Source organism: Lepidochelys olivacea (assembly GCF_965140295.1).
Source record: "Lepidochelys olivacea isolate rLepOli2 genome assembly, chromosome: 6".
Classification (NCBI taxonomy): Eukaryota; Metazoa; Chordata; order Testudines; family Cheloniidae; genus Lepidochelys; species Lepidochelys olivacea.
This window is the reverse complement of record NC_140416.1, coordinates 48,804,618-48,824,605: the sequence shown is the minus strand read 5'-3', so window position 1 is coordinate 48,824,605 and position 19,988 is coordinate 48,804,618. Positions and strand designations below refer to the sequence as shown.

The following is a 19,988-nucleotide window of genomic DNA, read 5'->3' as shown; positions in this document are numbered from 1 at the left end:
GTTTTCTAGTAGCCTGAACCCGAAATCATAGAGTAGTTTGTACATTAAACTAGCACTTTGAATTAAACCTGTAAACCACTTACTGTAATATAATATTCCAAGTATTCTATCAGAGCCTTTATCAGCTTTATTGCTATATGAATTCAACATTTGAGAGCAGCATTTGAAAAACTAACTTTGCTAACAATATTCTCCCTTCTGCAGGTACATAGGATTCATTTCCTGTGTTCATGCTATCTTTCCAGCTATATTGGAGGAGGTACAGGAGAGCAGAAAAGCATTTTAGACTAGTTTGTGTCTAGCCCTTCCAGATCGTACTGAAGAAACCTGATCCTTACCTCATGTTTTATAGATTGACTAAATTGAAAATCTTATTGCTGATATAAAAATCTTATCAGCACTGCACTATTGTTTGACTCGCATTTGCAGCTGAACATCTACTTTGTTTCTTGTACTATTTTTTTCATTGATGTACATCCAGAATATTCGTATCAAATAATTTGAAACCTAAACCATGAATCCTACTTTCCTAAAAATGTCAAATATGACTTACAGTGGCACAGAATGTGAAGCTGAGATTGCTTCATATAATAAAACTGTTTTGTACAGCATTTTTATACAAACTATCTCAGAAGGCTTTATGGGGGTAAATAATATTAGAGAGAGAGAGAGCAGACTTTCTCTCTTTTAATAGGGAGAAAAGACGTTTTCTTCTGAGATTGAAATAACATGGCAAATCAGAGATGGAGCAGACTGCAAGAGCAGTTTAAAAAATTAAAGGCTGCTCCCCCCCCCCCCCAGAGGTTGTAAGATTGTGAGATGAGATAGAAGGGAAGTAAGGGCAATAAAAAGGTAGTCCATGAGCTGAAACAACTCTGCTGAAGGGTTTACATTTCCGGACCCAGTGACCCCCGTTTTAGGTCCAAGATAAGGGCTGGGTGCTGGAGGGAGAATGCCTGGAAAGCCAGCTTTTAGAATACTTGATTTAATATATCTTTGTTTTTTCAGATCGTCTCCTCGGTACTCATAGTTACTATGAGCTTGATACAGAGTGACAACAGCTATAGAGCCAGAGATCTGGAGACTGGCTGCTGTGCAGCCATGGCCAGTGCGTGCAGTGCTGGAGCTAAAGAAGACAGCATAGGTGTGTCTGTCAGCAGTGGGACTGGAAACCTTCCCAACTCCTTCACGGAGGAGACTCAAGGATATGACGTGGAGTTTGATCCCCCGCTGGAAAGTAAATATGAATGTCCAATCTGTTTGATGGCTCTACGGGAAGCAGTGCAGACGCCATGCGGACACCGGTTTTGCAAAGGCTGCATTGTCAAATCAATAAGGTAAAGGAGTGCTCATGGGAATTGATTTTAGGAAGAATGTTGACCTGAGTGTAGCAGCTTTCTGGCAACATAACTTAGTGCAACTTGTGAGGACAAATTATATATGTCTTATTGTTGCTATATTTTCAATGTGTTATGACTTAGCACATCTTTAAAGATGCTATATTACGGATGGTCTAGTTAGCAATGCCTATAGTTAATGTTGCCCCATTATAAGACCCTATTTTTAGTTGCTTATATCTTTGCCAGACTTCACCTGTTCAGGCTGAAATTTTCCATATTTGGTGTCTGCCTCAGAATGAAGTTTTCGGAAACTTCCAGTAAAAACAATTCAGCTGTTTCTCAGAACAAGGTTAGGGGGAAAATAAGATGTTTAGGCCATGAGCTCCAGAATTTGTTGAGAAGCTCTAGAGCCTCCTTGCCTTGGAGCAGGGACTTGAAATTTGGCACAGAGGTCACCCTGGAGTCAGGGATGTGCTTTTTGCCATCCCTGTGAACATTTGCTCATCTTTGACCAAGTTATGAGCTTCTGAAAATCTGTTTGTACGAGCTCAATAGAAACTTCTTTGGCAAGTAAATTCTCTGATTTCATCTGCATTATGCATGCTGTGAGGCTGAGTAGGACTTGCAGTTCCTTCCTATAGCCAGGGGCCACTGTGACACCAGGTACAGCAATTGAGCAGGGAGATTACTTTGCTTTCAGTGCCCGACCCCTCCCACCCAACACTGGTACCCAGGCAGTGGGGAGGAGGAGGAGAAGGATGCTGCCTGCCTGGAATGCAGAGTGATAAGGGGGGAGTGGTGAGAAAACAGGCTGGGACAAAGCCATTGAGGGATTTAGATGACGAGCTAGGGGGTGGGAAGGACTGGAAGAAAAGCAGGCTGGGGCTGGGGGCAGGGAGTAGGCCAGAGGAGTCTCTCTATTAGAATACACTTGCCTCAGAACCTGTAATAGAACTCAGAATTCCTGAGTCTCAGTATTCCTCTGTCAGCTAGTAACTGTGGAACTCTCACTTCCGGGGTACAGTCCAGACCAATGAGAAGTTGTCACTGCTTTCCCTGCAACCTTGGGTGCCTCACAGTGCTTTGCTGGGCTGCTCAGAAACAGCCTACCAGCATGCAGGTCACACGCTGAGTGTCTGTACAGCCCTGACACAGCAACTCTGACCCCAGCAGCCAGTCAGCAACACACCAGCCACACTCTGGCTTCCAGAAGCCTTGGTTACGACCTGCTGGGTGACCCCAACACACTCCCAGTCCAAAATTTTCCCTCAAAACCTGTGTTCTGCACTGTACAGCCCTCTCCTGAACAGTTCAGATATTAGAGGTCCGTTGCCCATGTGACGGGTCAATAGTCAACATATGGCTACTTTAACTGAAGTTACCAAACAGCTCAGTTGAAACACGACATTGGATTAGTTTAGATTGTGGCTAAATAAATTTTGTTTTATTTTTAAAGAGAGATTTTAAGTGAGTACAAATATGAGGTATTAAAGTCAGAAATGATTACAAGAGAAATAAAGATAAAATGCTTTCTGATAGCTAAAACTTAACAAGCTAGACTTGGTTCAAGGTAAAATCCTTACCGTTATGTTCCCAACAACATTGCTGACCAAATTCTCAGGTCAGGATCTACCCCAAAGTCCAGGGGCTAGTTCCTTTGTCATCTTAGGTAAAAGAGAGAGATAGGGAGAGATGCCTTGGGGTGTTTTTGCCCCTCAGTTTTGTAGTCCAGCCACCCTTTTGAATTGGATTCTTCTGAGGATTACCCATCAAAGCAAAGTTTATTCAAACAGTAAAGAAGGCAACATTGAGGCTGATGGTGAAGGTGGCTGCATGTTCTTTCTTCTCCCCTATGTATGCTTGTCTCCTGCCATTTCCCCTTCTAGCTGGCTCAGGGACCCTGTTTACTACTTGAATGTGTATTTACCTGAATTTACATATCTTTGTTTAGGATAGACCTGCGTAACAACTTTTGCCTAGTCAGGGCTGTGAGAGTTTGAACATGTGCTAACACCATCACACAGGAGGAATTCATAACTTTACATATAATGTTGCTACATACATTTCACAATATTCTTGAGCAACAAGTAATTAGTTTTCAAACGATATCTCACAAGGTGTGTAGGGTGTGAACACAGTGTATAGGGTGTGAACATAGGGGTGCTTTTGGTCACAGGAACCCATTAGCAAAATGTGCCCATCCTACATAGAGGATGACAAACTACTACTGCTCTCTGCCACCAAGCAAAGTGAGTAGCTGAGATCCTTGCTGTGAATCAGCAGGGTTAGTATCTTTTGGATGACCCATGTAAAAATCAGTGGGCTTCCACCTGATAGAATTTGGGGTTTTTTTTAGTTTTTTAAAAAAACCTATGAAATAACATCCATAAAAACTACATTAAAATGCTAAGTCTGCAAAGTCAAGCACTCAATTAGTAAATGCCAGAATTAAGATTGCCTGTGCCACCTTAATTTGTCACCCTCGTGTGCACGCATTATGATACAGTCTTTAATTACATGATCACATACTGTCTTTCCCGCAGGTTCCCTGCCCCATTCTGTGCATGGGATAGACAATGCTCATGGAATTAATCAGTTGTGTTGCAATATGAGGCTGTTGTCTGGCCTCACTCCTTGTAGAAGTTGGAAGGTGTGTAGTGAATGGGACGGGGGATTACAGGGAGAGAAAGGATGGTCTCATGGCTTAGGCAGTTGAATGCTGCCCTTGAGACTTGGATTCTATCGCTATCTCTGCCAGAGTTCCTATGTGACAGTGGACAAGTTACTTAAACCAAACTTTTCACAGGTGGCCACTGACTGTTCCTCATTTTCTGGATGCCTGACTTGAGACCCTGGGATCTGATTTGCAAGAATATTGAATGCTCGCAGCTGCAACTGAAGTCCGTTGTATTTGTATTTGAATGTATAAAGTGCCAAGTACTCTGAAAAAATCAGATCCTAGTCACTTTTCAAACTTGGCACCCAAAATTAGTGGATACTTTTTGATTTGTTATGAAGATAGATGCATTAATGTTTGTGAAGCACTCGTACTATAGTGATGATAGCCATAGAAAAGCCATGAAGAATTTAATTCTGTATTCATAACAGGACTTGAATGGTGAGCAGTAAACAAGTATAAAATGAAATATTGAATAGCTGCTCATTAAATGAGCACAGACAGTCCTGTGCACTGAATAAGGCAGGGACTTATGGATGTGCGGGAGCGGGGACTATATGGCCATGTAATTAAAGACTGTTTTATAATGCACAGTTGCATAGATAACCTTAATTCTAATACTTGCTTTTTTTTCATAGATCCCAAGGCCAGAAGGGACCGTTGTGATCATCTAGTCTGACTTCCTGCATAATTTAGACCATAGACTTTCCCCCAGAATAATTTCTAGAGCATAGCTTTTAGAAAAACATCCAGTCTTGATTGTAAAATTGCCAGTGATGGATGGAAAATCCTCCCTGACCTTTGGTAAATTGTCCCAAGGGTTAATTACCTTCACTGTCAATAATTTACGCCTTACTTCTTTTGCTTTTGGGTGCATGAGTTTGCAATCTTAATTTTCTTAATGTAGTTCTTGTGTGCAATTTATATATAGTATACAATTCACACTAGAACTGAGTTTGTTATCCAGTACATACCCGGATAACTTACAAGTCTTCGATACCAGGCTTGTAAGTACTTTTACATGAATGTAGGCTAGTCCACTGGGAGTCAGGACTCCAGGATCTATTTCTGCCTGACTTCCTGTGTGCAGTAGCCCCAGCACATACCCTCTGCTTAAACTAATCTTAGGATTTTATGAATAAGTTTGCACAAGAAATCAAAACACTCAAAGGGGATGTAGTATCTGTTGATCTTGCAAGCAGATCACCTAGATACTAAGGTGTATATGGAGCTTTAGAAATGCCTTAGTCTCCCAACCACTTCAAGGAAAAACATCTTCACTGATTAAAAAGGCAGAATTTTTTAATTAAAATTTTCTGTCAGTGGAGTTTTGTCACGGATACACAAGAGCTCTGCTATGTCCCAGCTTTTAAACAGGACCTTGGAGGAACCACTGTGTGTCAGATCCTCGAGAGGTCCCACTCTTGAGGGTAGGCCACATGGACTCAGCACTGCTGTTTCACATTGTGAGCTCTGCTCAGTGAATCCAACAGAGAGACTTCTGCTCACAATTTTACACTCTTCAGGGACCAGTGCACCTCAGCAAGTATTTGCAGTGACATCTGGCAGGCTTTCAAAACAGAGTCGGATTTATTAGTCAGCTGGAACTCAGCATGAGGAAGTCCTTAGGTTAGCATAGAGAAATAAAGGTTAAAACATAGGCCATTCTGATCAAGTCAGCTTTCCATCTGGCCAAGCTGCTGTGGAATCTGCTTCTGGCTCTGGGTGGCTCTGTCTCATGGTCATTCCCAGGTGAGAGCTGCTGAACCCGTCCCAAAAGCCAACTCTTATCCAGAGCTTGTTAGCCCACGTTGAGTTTACAAGCTCTGCCTGCCAGAGATTCCCATAAGTGTCAGTTGCTTAGTCCTTGAGGCTTCCATTGTGTTTCCATTCTCCATTGATATAGGTTCGTTTCAGCCAGTACATTCATTCCACCCCAGACAGCTAGGTGACCCAACACCTCATGTGTTTAACCCTTTTGTATCCCCAGATAATGATGCAAAATACATACTGAAACTGAGGTGTGCATAGGAATCATAAAAATATTACAGAAACTCTCACCAAGTGAGAATGTTCTTCATATTCACTTTACTTTGGGATCCTTACATACCTAAAACTGTGTTGTTTTCCAATCCTTCTACTCTTGAGGTGCTTTTGTAGTCTACCACTTAATGACTGTACCCCAAATTCTGTTTCTTAATAGGTGCTTGCCATCATATTGCTTAATGTGGAACTAGGGGAAATAAGATGTTCAAAAGAAAACACATTTACTGGCAGGTGGAGAAACTTCCATTCTAAACCACAGTGCATGGGAATTGGTTTCTCTTCCTTGCAGCGACAGTGCAGTTGCTCAGTATAAATCGACACCTATTTGACCTGTAAGAGAGTACTAATAACAAAAGGCTTTTATTTCACAGAAAAGGAAATTCCTACTTCTGTCTCCTTTCATTTCAGCACTGGCTGTTTCGGTAAATACCAAACAGAGGTGCCACATCTTTTTAGATCTGGGAAACTGCAGATCATCCCCATAATATTTTGTGTGTTATCAGTAATCCCTTTCTGGTGAATTGCTATTGAAGTTTGTCTCTGCAGTGTGGTTTGAGTGGGGAGTAGTGATAGTGAAAATAGGGGATTTGCAGTGCAAGTGTCAAACATTTGGAGGACAGGGCTGAATTCCATGCTTAATTGTGGCCCATCAGTCAAGGTATTAATTCAGGGTGCATTCTTTCCACAGTACACGGTTTACTGATACCAACAGGAGGCTCCCACAGAGATCAATGGAAGAACTGACTTTTATGTAGTAACTGTTTAGTTATTTGTTCAGTATGTGATTGTCACAGTCATTAGTGGGAAAATCTGTTCCCCTTTAAGCCATCTCTACTTCTGTCTTGTCCTTCCCCATCTCTGTTTTTCCCTTTTCCATGCATCTGAGTTAATGTTGATACTGAAGTGCCATTGTTGGGCTTTAGAATTAATACTCTAATCCAATTAGTAAAGGGCAGAGGAGTTCAGATCTCAGTGCATTGTTTCAAGCTTTCTGCAGACTTGGGAAGATGTTACTGCTTTGGTTACATTTAGTTCACATTTAGAAAACTATCTCTGCATCCAGGGCTAGAAGCTTTTTAAAAATGAACTTTAGATTACATCATGTAGGCTACAAATACATCATGTGGGTTGGATCGCAGTAAATTACATTGCTTCTCAGAAAGTGTTGTCTTTTTTGTAAGTAAAGCCTTAGAAAACACCTTTAGGATGGATTATTTGACCTACAGTAGCAGAGAAAATGGCTTCTTTAGGTGACTGTTAGTGTGTGTTTCCACACTAGAGCTATTAGCTTTTATTTTTACTTCTAAAATTTGCTAACCAAAAACAATCTGTAAGCACCAATATAATACTTAAAAAATATAATGTGACTCCAGTTTTCTGTCTCTTATAATCTCATCAGGACAAAACTTACGTAGCACTTGAGGAGTTTTCTGACATTTGATATATGATACATCTGATGGACCAACAGAAATGAGTGGCTTGAGTTCTATAGTCAAATGCCCCTCACTGGAAAAACACTGTGCCTCCACTTTCCCTCCCGTTTCAGTTTGGGGGACCATAAGCAGAAGCACTTTGGCTGATTATACGTGCTGTGATACTACAGGAAAAGAGAGGCCATCTCTGAAACAGCCACTACAGCTGGTTGAAAAACTGCCAGCAAAAGCAGCAAATAACGACTAATAATTTGCAACAATCTGTAGAGCTGCACAGTAGGAAAAAAGATATCTGCAAATAATGCATTCAGCAGCTGAAAGGAAAAACTAATCAAATGGCTTGCAAATATTTGACTAGCAGTAGAAGCTAGGGGTCATGCCATATAGTTTTTATTTAAAGGGGAAAATAACAAAGGGGATTCAGCAAACCAAAGCTGCCAAGCCTATAGGTGTTCCAGTGCAACATCATTGCTCACGTTGTCCAAGAACCCATCCACAAAACACCTGGAACACAGGATTAAAGTGTTCTTGCACATCCTTAATATGGAACTGTACTTCAAGGGACATGCCTACCTTGGTCAGTGCATCCATCCATATTATCCAGTCTGGAGCTATAGTAGCAATAGTCGTAAAATCTCTTTAGAAGCTAATCTAAAACTCCTCAAGGAATCTGAATGTGTAATACACACAATGCTTCTACTTTTTACCAGTGACATTTAAAACACTGAAGAGTTTTAAAAATGTTTTTAACTCAGTAACTTCACTGAAAATCCTAACGTTTCAATTACTGCTGTAGGTGAGGGGCCTGCCTGCCTGTGGTGTTAGGAGAACCATTGTCAAGGAAGTCTGTGACCCAACCAGAATGTGACTGGGGCTTAAAAGAAAAAAAATCTTAAACAGGCTACTCTCTTAAATAGGTTTCAAATAGGTTTTAAATAGGTTTCTTTTCAGGTTTCTCCAATTAACTTTTGCCATTGAGTATCTTACTGAGCTTTCCCTAGTAGCAATGGCTATTTAGGCTAGTTCACTTTCTGTCTTCCTCCTGTAAGCTTCCTGCCTCTTTCCCAATCTAAATATTCATTGATAGGCATGTGTAAGATACAATCAGAATAAAGCAATTATGTACAGAGTCACCATTACACTTCTCAGTTAAGCTGCTAAGACATGCAAAGGTTTGTTGAGCAATTTTTAGAGGCTAGATGGTGCTGTGGCTTTGGATTTAGATCGCTAGTGAATATAATATTCTCAATGTACTTGCTAGTAGATTCTTGTCCATATCACAAGAACCACTCGTTGTGGCACAACTTACCACGATTCTCAGTCATTGTTCAGGAAAGCATAGGCGCTGAATCTGTGGGTACTCTGGGGCTAGAGCACCCATGGAAAAAAACAATAATGGGTACTCGGCACCCACTGGCAGCCCCACTGATCAGCTCCTCCCCGCCCCCCAGCACCTCCCGCCCATTGGTGGGCCCCAGCTCCTCCCGCTCCCCACCCCCCAGCACCTCCTGCCCACTGGTGGGCCCCAGCGCCTCCCACCCACCAGTGATCATCTGTTGAACAGTGTGCAGGAGGCATTGGGTGAGGAGGAGCAGCGGGAGCAGGCAGAGGCCGGGGAGGGGGCGGGAAGAGGCAGGGTGGAGGCTTGGGGGAAGAGGTGGAGTGGGGGCAGAGCCAGGGGTTGAGCACCCCCAGGGAACTCAGAAAGTCAGTGTCTCTGCAGGAAAGCCCCCAATCTGGAATAACAAGCAGTGCAAATTGGTACTGGGGTGCATATATTGAAGTGTGTGTGGGAAGTGTGTATAGCGTCTTTCCACACTAAGCCTGGCTCTAACCAGTCTTGATGTCACATTCACAAACACTTAACTGCATCACATTCACGAATACATTAAAATATTTGTTGTAAACAATGACTATAAAGTAATATATAAATGCCAATTAATTAGCTAATCCTTATCCCATCACTGTAAAGGGGTGCGTGGGTGTTATCCCCATTTTAGAGCTGAGGCAATTCCCATTCCCCTAGCCATGAAAAGTTGCTGATTTTTATTTAATGTGGTCCAACTGCTAACTATAAACTTAATTATAAGCAGGAAGTTTGTAATGCATTACACTACATTATACCACATTATACCTGTAACAACCAGCTTCCGGTTGTTGGTTGTAAGTAGAATGAATGTTTATGTATTGTGACACTGAGAGCAATGTTTGGACTGGGGAGCTATGAGAGCTGAAACTGCAGACCACTGCTTTGTTTTTTCTGTTTAGGAGTGAGATTCTTGTGGCAAACCATCTCCTGAAAGCAAAACCATAAAAAGGAAGGTCATGGACTCTTTATAAAAAGTCTAAACTTACCTCCCTTTTCTGTAGAAGTAATGCTAACAAAGTAGGTGCTGGCCAAAGATTTCCTTGTCAAATGAACACCACTATTTATCTACCTCTCCCCCCCCCCCCCCCCAAAATCCAATGATCTTTGAACCGCAAAGGCCTTTTGACTCACAACCCACTCAGAGTATTGTTAATCCACGTTTTTTCACACTAGCAGTATTGGCCATTAGCACCACAATTCAGAATTCTTCTGTTTAACTATATTACTTAACCTTGCACATTCCCATATGAATGTGTTGGTTTGCACCTGAAGGCAACAGGTATCAGGTAATCTCTGCTGTTCCAGACAAAAATTGGGGAATGGGGGACAGTATGGGTGGATAGCTATTTGAATGGCATTAGATGATGGCTTTTTTTTTTAAATGTCCTGTGCATATATGAGTGTAAAACAAGGAAAATGATACATTAAACTTTTAAGGGGCATCACTTGAAATCGAGTCAATTTAAATTTCTTTTCTTAAAATTGCTTCAGATACACCTGCCCCAAATCCCTCCTCGTTTTTATGTCTTGAGCATTACATTTTTCAAGACTTCTTACTGGTGGCTTTTCTTATTCCTGTTGCTGTGTGAAAGACCCAAAATAAAGGAGTCTAACTGATTATACAGAGGTAACAGGGAAACTGACTAACCAAAAGTGTCAAATATAAAGTAAACTGGAAAAAATAGAAATACTTGCTTCTCAATTTCTAATTATGGTAATTGTGGCTGCTACTTGTAACAATGGTATGTTTTCACATTAAAAAAAAAAAACAGCGAGAGGAGAAGGGACAAAAGTTGCAGAACTCTTTAAATGTCTGATTCCAAATCTCTCTTGTGTGTGGAACAAACACCCATTAACTTCAATAGGAATTGTTAATGAAATGGCTACAGAAATGGGAACCTAAATTATTAGCCTTTCTGTATCCTCCTTGCAGATTTATTCCCAGAATGCTTACCAGTGCAATCATCCAGCTGGATCTGAGCAAACTTAACACTATTCTAACCCAAAGGAATGCTGCTAGAAATGGAATTATTTTGAAACCTACATACATGTAGTATTCTAGTAATATTAGTTATCAGGATATTTTATGGTATAATTTGTGCTAGTTGCTGTGTAACTGACATTATTTTCAGTGACTGCCTTAACGCTTTATTATGAGAATATTATGAAATTTTCATTAGTGTAAGAGAAGACTTTAAAATAAGGGTAGGGAAAGAAGTCTGAGATTTGCTGGATATTTTTTCCTCTTGGGTGTACATCTCACCTCATCCTCTTCTTTTTATGGTAGAGATGCAGGTCACAAATGTCCAGTAGACAATGAAATTCTACTCGAAAACCAACTCTTCCCTGACAACTTTGCCAAACGGGAAATCCTCTCACTGAAGGTGAGATGTCCCAACAAGGGCTGTCTTCTAAAGATGGAGCTGAGACATCTAGAGGTAAGGATCATTGAAAAATGAAAAATAGTTTCCCATTTTGAAATGTTAAAAAAATCTCCAAAATGACTCTCTGTAGATGGTCTTCGTCTTATTGGTGGTTGTGGTTTCAAATCCACTGTTCGTTTGATCAAGGCTGGTTCTGTTTCTCTAATTGAAAGAAATAAGTGGCTGATCTTAGTTACCTTAGCCCAAGCCATATGTCACAGCTTGCATACAGCAAACGATAGTGCCTATAATGTTAATAGTGGTATTAGTTTAATCTTTTTAGTCTCCCTTTGTCCTGTCTTTGTCACATGTAATTTTGACCAACCATATGCTATAAATGAGAGCTTTCTATATCCAGTGTCCAAAATGCCAGTTTATACTTGCTCAAAGCAATCTGAATAAAATATAAACAATTTTTAAGTAGTCCTAGAAGTTGTCCAATTAGTGAGTGTGTTAAGTTGTAAAAGGTAGCCATATGATGACTCTGCACAAACATTAATACTGAAGAGCTTTGAATTTATAGTCCTGTTCAAACCCTGGTTCTGCTATGGAGCTCTTCTGTATGGACTGCAATTAAAGTCATTGAGGTTCTGGGTTTAAGGGCTTATGCAGGCAAATCCTTTTGCAGGATTGGGGCGTGAAAGAAAATTGAAGTTGCCAGTTGTATTCCTCTTGGAGCCATTTTGCTCCATCTTGGAGATGTATGAATAGCTGGGACCTGGAGCACTTTTTGGGGTTTCTAATACCACATCCTCTTGTTGCCGTTATGCAGGAGCATCAGTTGAATTGTGACTTCTGCTCTGTGGAATGCCCACAATGCCAGGGCTCCTTCCAGAAGAACCAGCTGCAAAACCACATGACACTGGAATGCCCACGGCGGCAGGTCTGCTGTCCAAACTGTGCCACATCTATGGCTTATGAAGATAAAGAGGCACGTGCTGAAAAATATTAGAGTGGATGAAAAATACTGTAACATTTGTCCTCAATTGTTAATGCAATATCAATGGAGGGTGTTCATCAGGATAGTAAATTGATCCAGAAACAGCTTCTGTGCTGCTGTGTTGGACATTAGGAGGTTGTGACCTCCAGATTGTCCTCTCTTGGGCAGGTGAAGACTAGCTCCCCCTTTTTTTGGGTCAAGATGGGGTCATGCTTGGTTAAACCTTTTTTGGAGACCCTATGGTGCATAGGGAGGTGAAAGAGTTGGCATAAGAGGGACCTTTAATTTTGACCTTACAAAGAGAGATGGCAGCATTAGCATCCCACAATGACCTTAAAAAGAAAAGGGGGAGGGGCCAGAATAACAGGATAGGACAAAAGTACTGCTGTATGGCGGGCTTTCTTGCTCTGCTCACAAACCCGTTACCTGCTGGAAACATGGATGGGTGCAGAGAGGGAGAGCTGTGCTCCAATGCCTAAATCTCTCCTTTGAACAAGAGAGTTGGAGCAAAACTTCTGGATTCTGTTCTTCGCTCTGATTCTGACTCCTGGGTGACCTTGAGTATCTGGCTTCTGTGTTTTGAGCTTTCATTTCCTTATCTCTATAGATAAGCCTAATATACGATAGATTATGTCTATCTGAAAAGCACTTCAAAATGTGCCATTAAAAATTCCCACATTAATGCACATCATGTTTGTGACCCTTTTGACCCTTTTTGTCAAATGTTAAGACTTCTTAATATTAATGAATATATTAATTGCACAAGAAAATTCTTTAAAATGTTTACATCCTTAATACAATTAATTAAACCCAAACTTCACAAATGTCTTGGGCAACTTCAGAATCAGAATTTTGTCGTATCAGAAATAGGACTTATCACTGAATTTCTCATGAGACAAGAATAACATTCAGAAAGTGAAAAGAGTCAGGAATCAGAACGGGGGTACTTTCCCGTTTAAATCCAACAAGATGCAAAGCTTGAGACTTAAAAAAATAAATGATCAAGAATTTTCCATAGACATCTAGAACACAGGCTAATCAGTACTCCCTTCTCTTTTAATAATCATTTAATTGTTACTAATAGTTCTCATTTTCTTTCTCACCTTTTCAAAAAATGAAGCTTCATGACCAGAACTGTCCACTTGCAAATGTGTTTTGTGAATATTGCAATACAGTGCTCATCAGAGAACAGGTAAGAGCCTACCTTTTTGCCATATGGCTGCCTGTCAGGTTGGAGTGCATCCTAAATAATATTTAACCTATCTAGCTGCAAACATTTTAAGATTTTATGGTAACCCATGTAAGTGTCTGAGCGCTCACATGTCAAACTTCCTCTAAATCTGGGGTTCTGAGATCTTTTCCCTTCTGAGATCCCCCCAGCATTCTATAAAAACTCCATGTCCACCAGTGCCACAATAAATGCTTTTCTCCATATAAAAGCCATGGCTGTCGTTAAGGGGTAAAAAGCAGAGCAGTTGCCTGGGGCCTTCTTGGCCCATGCCACTTCCCACAACCCCCATTGGCCTGGAACGGCGAACCACAGCCAGTGGGAGCTGCAATCAGCCAAACCTGCAGACGCCGCTGGTAAACAAACAGTCCTGGCCCATCAGCGGATTTCCCTGATGGGCTGCATGCCAAAGGTTGCTGATCCCTGCTCTAGGTCAACATAGCTAATCCCTTTCCTGGAGTCTCAAATTTACGGCGAATAATAGTTATCAAAGAATATTACACTGGGGTGACTTGCAGTGATGTTGCTGCGTTACCTTGCAATAATTTACTAAATGGCCTTTAACACTTAGTGCCTATTCAGGTGCAAATTAGTGGTGTGTGGTTGCTCATTATTCTATTAAAATGTTGAAATCTGTCGTATTTCAGTATACCCATGTGTTTTGGCTGGATCCTGAGAGTTGGAACATTCCTGTGCGCTTAACACACACAGTCGCTAATTCTTTCATCATGTTCTGTGATCGAATGGCATAATTTCTTTTCTGAAAAAGAAGACTTGATCTGAAGAGGAGAATGTAAACTATTCATCTTAAAGAAAAATTAATCTTAACTCTCATTTTGGTTTTAGATGCCTAATCATTATGATAATGACTGCCCTACCGCCCCAGTACCATGTACATACAGTGCCTTTGGATGTCCTGAAAAGGTAAATCTTTCTTTTATGCACATCAATACAAAGAACTCTCTTCAGTACCTCTCATCTAATCTATGTCACAAATTTCCCGGGCTTGATTTTTACAGTTTGACTTTCAAAAGCTGCCAGCATTGACCTGACTCAGCTTCTGTTGAAGGTAATGTGAGTTTGATTAGACAAGTGCCCGGGTGCTTTAGCAAAGTCCACCCTAAATCTAATAGTTTTCTGGGGTGGTTTTATTTTGCTGTTCTTACCTGTGTTGATTTTAAGCTTAAATACCAATGTCTTCTGTAACATTGCCTTATGAAAGTTTTTTAAATGCCAGGTATGTAACTCTTGTAGTTTAGGGAAAACAAGTGGCAAATACTTCAAATCCACATGATCCTCAAACTCATGATGTTTGGTGAAACAGTGCTAATTGTGGGGGAAGTTCCAAGTTTTCTAATTACAGTACTTCCTTTTAATGATAAGTTTCTCTCATCTTTAACCGATTGCTCTCCTTGCCTTTCCTGAATACACTGTCATATTCGGGGCTCTGGTGCCGCTACTGCTGTGCAATGTAGGGTATACATTGGTAGAATCTCCTTCCTTAGAGGTTTTTAAGGTCAGGTTTGACATAGCCCTGGCTGGGATGATTTAACTGGGAATTGGTCATGCTTCGAGCAGGGGGTTGGACTAGATGACCTTCTGGGGTCCCTTCCAACCCTGATATTCTATGATTCTATACATTGCTGATTGCAAACAGGATAGTAGCAGTATTAAATAGATGCAAAGCAGTGGAGGAATTGTTACCTTTTACATCATGATTTTAACAAATCATTTTGACTTAAACGCTATTTGTCTCTACAGGCACCTGAACTGGTTATTTTTCTGAGTTGTCTGATCTTACAGCTGGTCCAAAACAAAGTCCCCTCAGTTGGACTTGACTTGACTTTGTCACATGTCACTTGACTTTTGTCTTCGTTCTTGTTCCAGTTGATCTGTGTTAGCTAAAGCCATTTCTATTATGTACTGTAGTTTATCTTTGAAGCCCAATATTTTGTGGCTGAGTTGCAGGAAATGTTTTTGCTGCTCAAGCGTTTATGATGCCATGTCTTTTTAAATTCTAGATGCAGAGGAATGAGTTGGCACGTCATATGCAAGAGTTCACTCAGGTTCACATGAGAATGATGGCTCAGACTCTCCGGAGTATTAGTGTTACTACAACTCCCATATCCTACCTCAGTGGCCTATCCTTTGAGCCGTCTCTCTTCTCACATGTCCCACCTGCCACATATGACTGCAACCCAGAAGTTGAGAACTTCAAGGAAACCATTCAGCAGTTGGAAGGTCGACTGGTAAGACAAGATCACCAAATCAGAGAGCTTATTGCTAAAATGGAGACTCAGAGTGCTCACGTGGGAGACCTCAAACGCACTATCCAAAATCTAGAGGAAAAAATTACTGAAATGGAGGCACAACAATGTAACGGCATTTACATCTGGAAGATTGAGAACTTCAGCACATATCTGAGAGCCCAAGAAGAAGAGAGACCTGTTGTGATCCACAGCTCTGGTTTCTACACTGGGAAACCAGGCTACAAACTGTGTTTGCGCCTACATATCCAGTTACCAAATTCGCAGCGCTGTGCCAACTTTATATCCCTCTTTGTCCATACTATGCAAGGAGAATATGACAGTCATCTGCCTTGGCCATTTCAGGGCACCATACGACTTTCTATTTTGGATCAATCAGAGGGACATGTAAGGCAGAATCACGAAGAAGTCATGGAAGCCAAACCTGAGCTTCTAGCCTTCCAGAGACCGGCAATCCAGCGCAACCCAAAAGGTTTTGGTTATGTGACATTCATGCACCTGCAAGCTTTGAAGCAAAGAACCTATGTAAAAGATGATACCCTCCTGGTGCGCTGTGAGGTTGTAACACGTTTAGACTTGAACAGTGTACGGAGAGAGGGCTTTCAACCTCGCAGTACTGATGGGGCTGTATAGTCTGGTGTGCCCTAACTAAGGGAGCCCCGCACTGCTGTTCTTCCACAACAGATTGGAAGGATAAGGGCAGGAACGAAGAGATTTTCCACAGGGGAAAAGCTTCATAAGAGCAGTTATCTGGGTTGAACAATGCTATTCTGCAGGCTAATACAGCTGATTTGACTGAATAGAATTTGCTGCCTTTGGTATACAAGATTTTTCCTCTGTTTGTGGGTCATGTATTAAATATTTCTTACTGTTCTCTGTTAATGTATAAAGCTAACTGAGGGAAGTATTGCTGTGTTATCAAAGGCGAAATTCTTCAGTAAGAATTTATTGAAGCAGCTCTTTTCCTACACTGGGGGAGGTTGGGTCAAATTCCACTTCTAGAAGTCTGTGAGAAAGTGGAGCACTGAAGCGGAATGCCCCAGGTGTCCTAAATATGAAAGTATTGGAAAGCCCCTAAAAGGGGCAGGGAGCAGGGGATGAGGATGGGGAAGCACGTGGGAGGAGTGGTGGTCATGTGGGGGTGATAGAGGATAAAGCAGGGGGATTACCTGGGCTCAGGCTAGCAGTGTCTAGCATAGGGGGACTAAGTGCCAGGGCACAGGCAGGATGAGAGAGAGGTACAACTAGTTCAGGCTGCTCCAGATCACATCTCCCTGGGGAGTTAACGCAGCAGGACCCAGAATCCCTGGGAAGTTTCTCCTGTTTGCTCCTGGGAAATGGCACCTCCCGCTTCTGGCTCCAATTTCAGCTGGTGCTCTGAGACCATCCCCCTCCCTGCCCTTCCTTGAGGGCTAACTAGCAGCTGCCCCCACTGACCACTTTGTATATGCCTGTCTGCCCCTTTGTCCTGTGGGAGCCATTCTGTGCCTGTGCACCTGCCTAAGTTCCTCTGTCTTCCTGATTGACCTCTTGTGCTCCTACCCCATAGACCTTCCTCCCGTTTGTCCTGCTCTCTGCCCTTCAGTCTCAGCTGGTTTGTCCCTTTGTCTGTCCCTCTCCTTCTCACCTATCACAGCCAGAGGCTTGAAGCACCAGGGCCAAAACTCTGCTGCTGCTGCTCAGGGCTCCTGGCCAGGCCCAGCAGCCTCTTGTCCCTGGGAGCATCTGAGCTGCCCTGCACCTCCTGCCACCATCACTGCTGAGCATCTGCTTTAACTAAAATTGATATGAAGCTGCCAGGAGGCTGCCAGTGGTGGGATAAGCACCCAGTGGCTGGAGCGTGCAAAGCACTTCCCATTATGACCAGCTGCTGCAAGGCAGCAAAAACACTGAGAGAAGCAGGAACATGGCAGGGAGCAGGGGCTGAGCAGAGCAGGGTTGGTGGGCAGACTGGCCCCACATGGGGCGGTGTCATAAGGCTGCTCGCAGGGAGACAGTTCAGAGTGAGTGTTTCCCCTGCTATCTAGAGAGGTGGATCGACTTCATTGCCACAGCTGCTGCTTAATAGTACCAGAATGATGTTCCAGTTTGACTACACCACTGCCCAGGGGGATGCAACGCCCATACTGTAGTGGGAGTGAACTAGCTCAACTATGGAAGGTGCTTTCGTGCTACAGATTCAGGAGATATTCACCTCGGAATATAGACAGTTTCTAAATGGACTTAAATCCAAATGGCAAGAATAGAGGAAGGAAACAAAAGTACAGACTATTTTAGTGCCTTTATAGCTTAGCCAGGGAAAGTGCAGCAAGGGAAACTCCAGCACTTTAAATTTACCATGCTCCTTTTGGAATATGAAGTAAGGTTAGGACTTAGTCCACAGTCCCTAGATATCTATCGGGGTCTCTCTATCTTTTTTTCTCCCAGGGAATTATGTTCAGGAACATTCAAACAGGAACCCGCATGATGGTGTTGAATCAATCTTGGACTTCTGAAAGCATTCTGCAAAACCCATGTAATACAGCCCCAGAGAAGGCTAAACAAATATTTCTGCTGAATGTGCTGAGATCACGGCAGAAATGCTGATAGAAACTGTGGCTTTTAAGCCTTATTTAGGCCTAACTTTTTTTTCCCCCTCTCACAAAATGTGTGTGTTCACCTTGTTTGCAATTGTGTAAAAACATGGCTGACACTCTTCCACTATAACTAAGGTGGTGCTGGATGGGTTAAAGTTCTGCATTGGTAGGGATGCTCTTTGTGGTGCTAGATCATATTAGTGTGAGATGTTCGACGGAGAGGAAGAAGATATATAGTAGGTGGCTCAGGGATCATGGAAACTTTTACCTCTTGGTCATACCTGACTTGTGCCAAACTTACCAGAGATCTAAAATCATTCCTGTCAAACGGCACCGTGTGAAATGTGGTGGAGCATCTGTCACTAGTTCTCAATAAACATTTGTCTACATAGTGCCCAAAGTGATGGCGGCTTGTTGAACTAGAGAGCTCTGGGCCATAGTAGGTTAGCCACCCTCACCACCTAGAAAAGAACAGGATGGTAGCCCGCTAATAGGGCAGTGTTGGTGAACTTGCATTGCTATGTGTCCTTATAATAAACAAGCACATTCTAGTTTCTATAGTGTCCTCTTTCACAAATACTGCATTGACTTAAAACAAAAACAAAACAAAAAAACCCCTGGAGACTCCTGTGCCTATTTCTTGGCTTTTCTAGACTGATTGTCTACATCCCATGTTAATGTTGTAGTCTGGCGCATTAGAAGCGGGTTAGTCCAAACTCACTGCTGCTAATAGAAAAATAATGGATTTTAATGTATAGAATTATTTTCAACTCTACAGTATCTTCAGGTTTGTATATAAACACAGATTACTTTTTTAAAGCACAAAAAAAAAGCCTGATTTGTCCTGCTACCAGTGGTAGGCATATAGACAATCTGATTCAGAAAATATGGAACCAGGCCATGCATAAATGTATGAATATCTCCCCAGTCAGCATGGAGCATTTTTCTGAGTTGAGAAGCTGGCAAGTGGGGTTTGCCTCACCTCTAGTTGTGTAAATATTGCTACGGGGCAGCCCAAGTGTCGGTCCCCTTCTAAGCAGCCCAACAAGGACCAACAACAGGGAGGGAGGACAGTTAAGACGCACAGGCCCGGTCTGTTACAAACTTCATTGTCGAAGCACCACATTAGAACAGGTTTCTTTGTTTGTTTGTTTTTGCCCACATGCAGGGGATCAGAAATGTCCTAGGCCCTGGAAGGCCTCCGTTTTCATGGCACCCCAGCCTACTAAACTCAGTAATGTGAATGGAGTGTGGGAGAGAATGTTCTTTTGCAGGCTGAGTGGCTGTATTCTGCACATCTAGACCACCTTCTCCATGGAAAATACTGACAAACGTGAGCACAGACTTGTTTGAATTGAGTCACTGCATGTATGGGGTTTGCTGCTTAAGGGACAAAGTCTGTTCTTGCCCATCATGTTACCAAACGGTTTAGCAGGAACCGTATTAAGACAAAGTTGAAGCATTCTTAACGCTAGGCTTTGATTGTGCTTCACAGTGCCGAGGTCAGGGCAGGCGAGCTCTGGCACGCCTGCCACAGGCGGCACGCAAGCTGATCTTCAGTGGCACTCACGCTGCCCGGGTCCTGGCCACCGGTCCGGGGGGCTCTGCATTTTAATTTAACTTTTTAAATGAAGCTTCTTAAGCATTTTAAAAACCTTGTTTACATACAACAATAGTTTATATATTATA

At 42.2% G+C, this 19,988-nt stretch overlaps 1 protein-coding gene across 5 annotated transcripts in view; it reads left to right on the top strand.

Moving 5' to 3' along the window:
- Positions 1–18,850, top strand: part of TRAF6 (TNF receptor associated factor 6) — a 31,258-nt gene extending 12,408 nt beyond the window's left edge. For 4 of the 5 annotated variants that reach the window (XM_084632301.1, XM_084632304.1, XM_084632302.1 and 1 more), the window contains exons 2-7: positions 1,009–1,337; positions 11,153–11,303; positions 12,061–12,219; positions 13,349–13,420; positions 14,303–14,380; positions 15,478–18,850. In XM_084632301.1, coding sequence (XP_084488427.1) covers positions 1,036–1,337; positions 11,153–11,303; positions 12,061–12,219; positions 13,349–13,420; positions 14,303–14,380; positions 15,478–16,356 — 1,641 coding nt within the window. In that variant the 5' untranslated portion in view covers positions 1,009–1,035 and the 3' untranslated portion in view covers positions 16,357–18,850. Of the gene's footprint in view, positions 1–1,008; positions 1,338–5,411; positions 5,770–11,152; positions 11,304–12,060; positions 12,220–13,348; positions 13,421–14,302; positions 14,381–15,477 lie in introns of those variants that run through there. The other variant, XM_084632305.1, reaches the window with a different exon arrangement.
- The last annotated feature ends 1,138 nt before the right edge of the window (positions 18,851–19,988 follow it).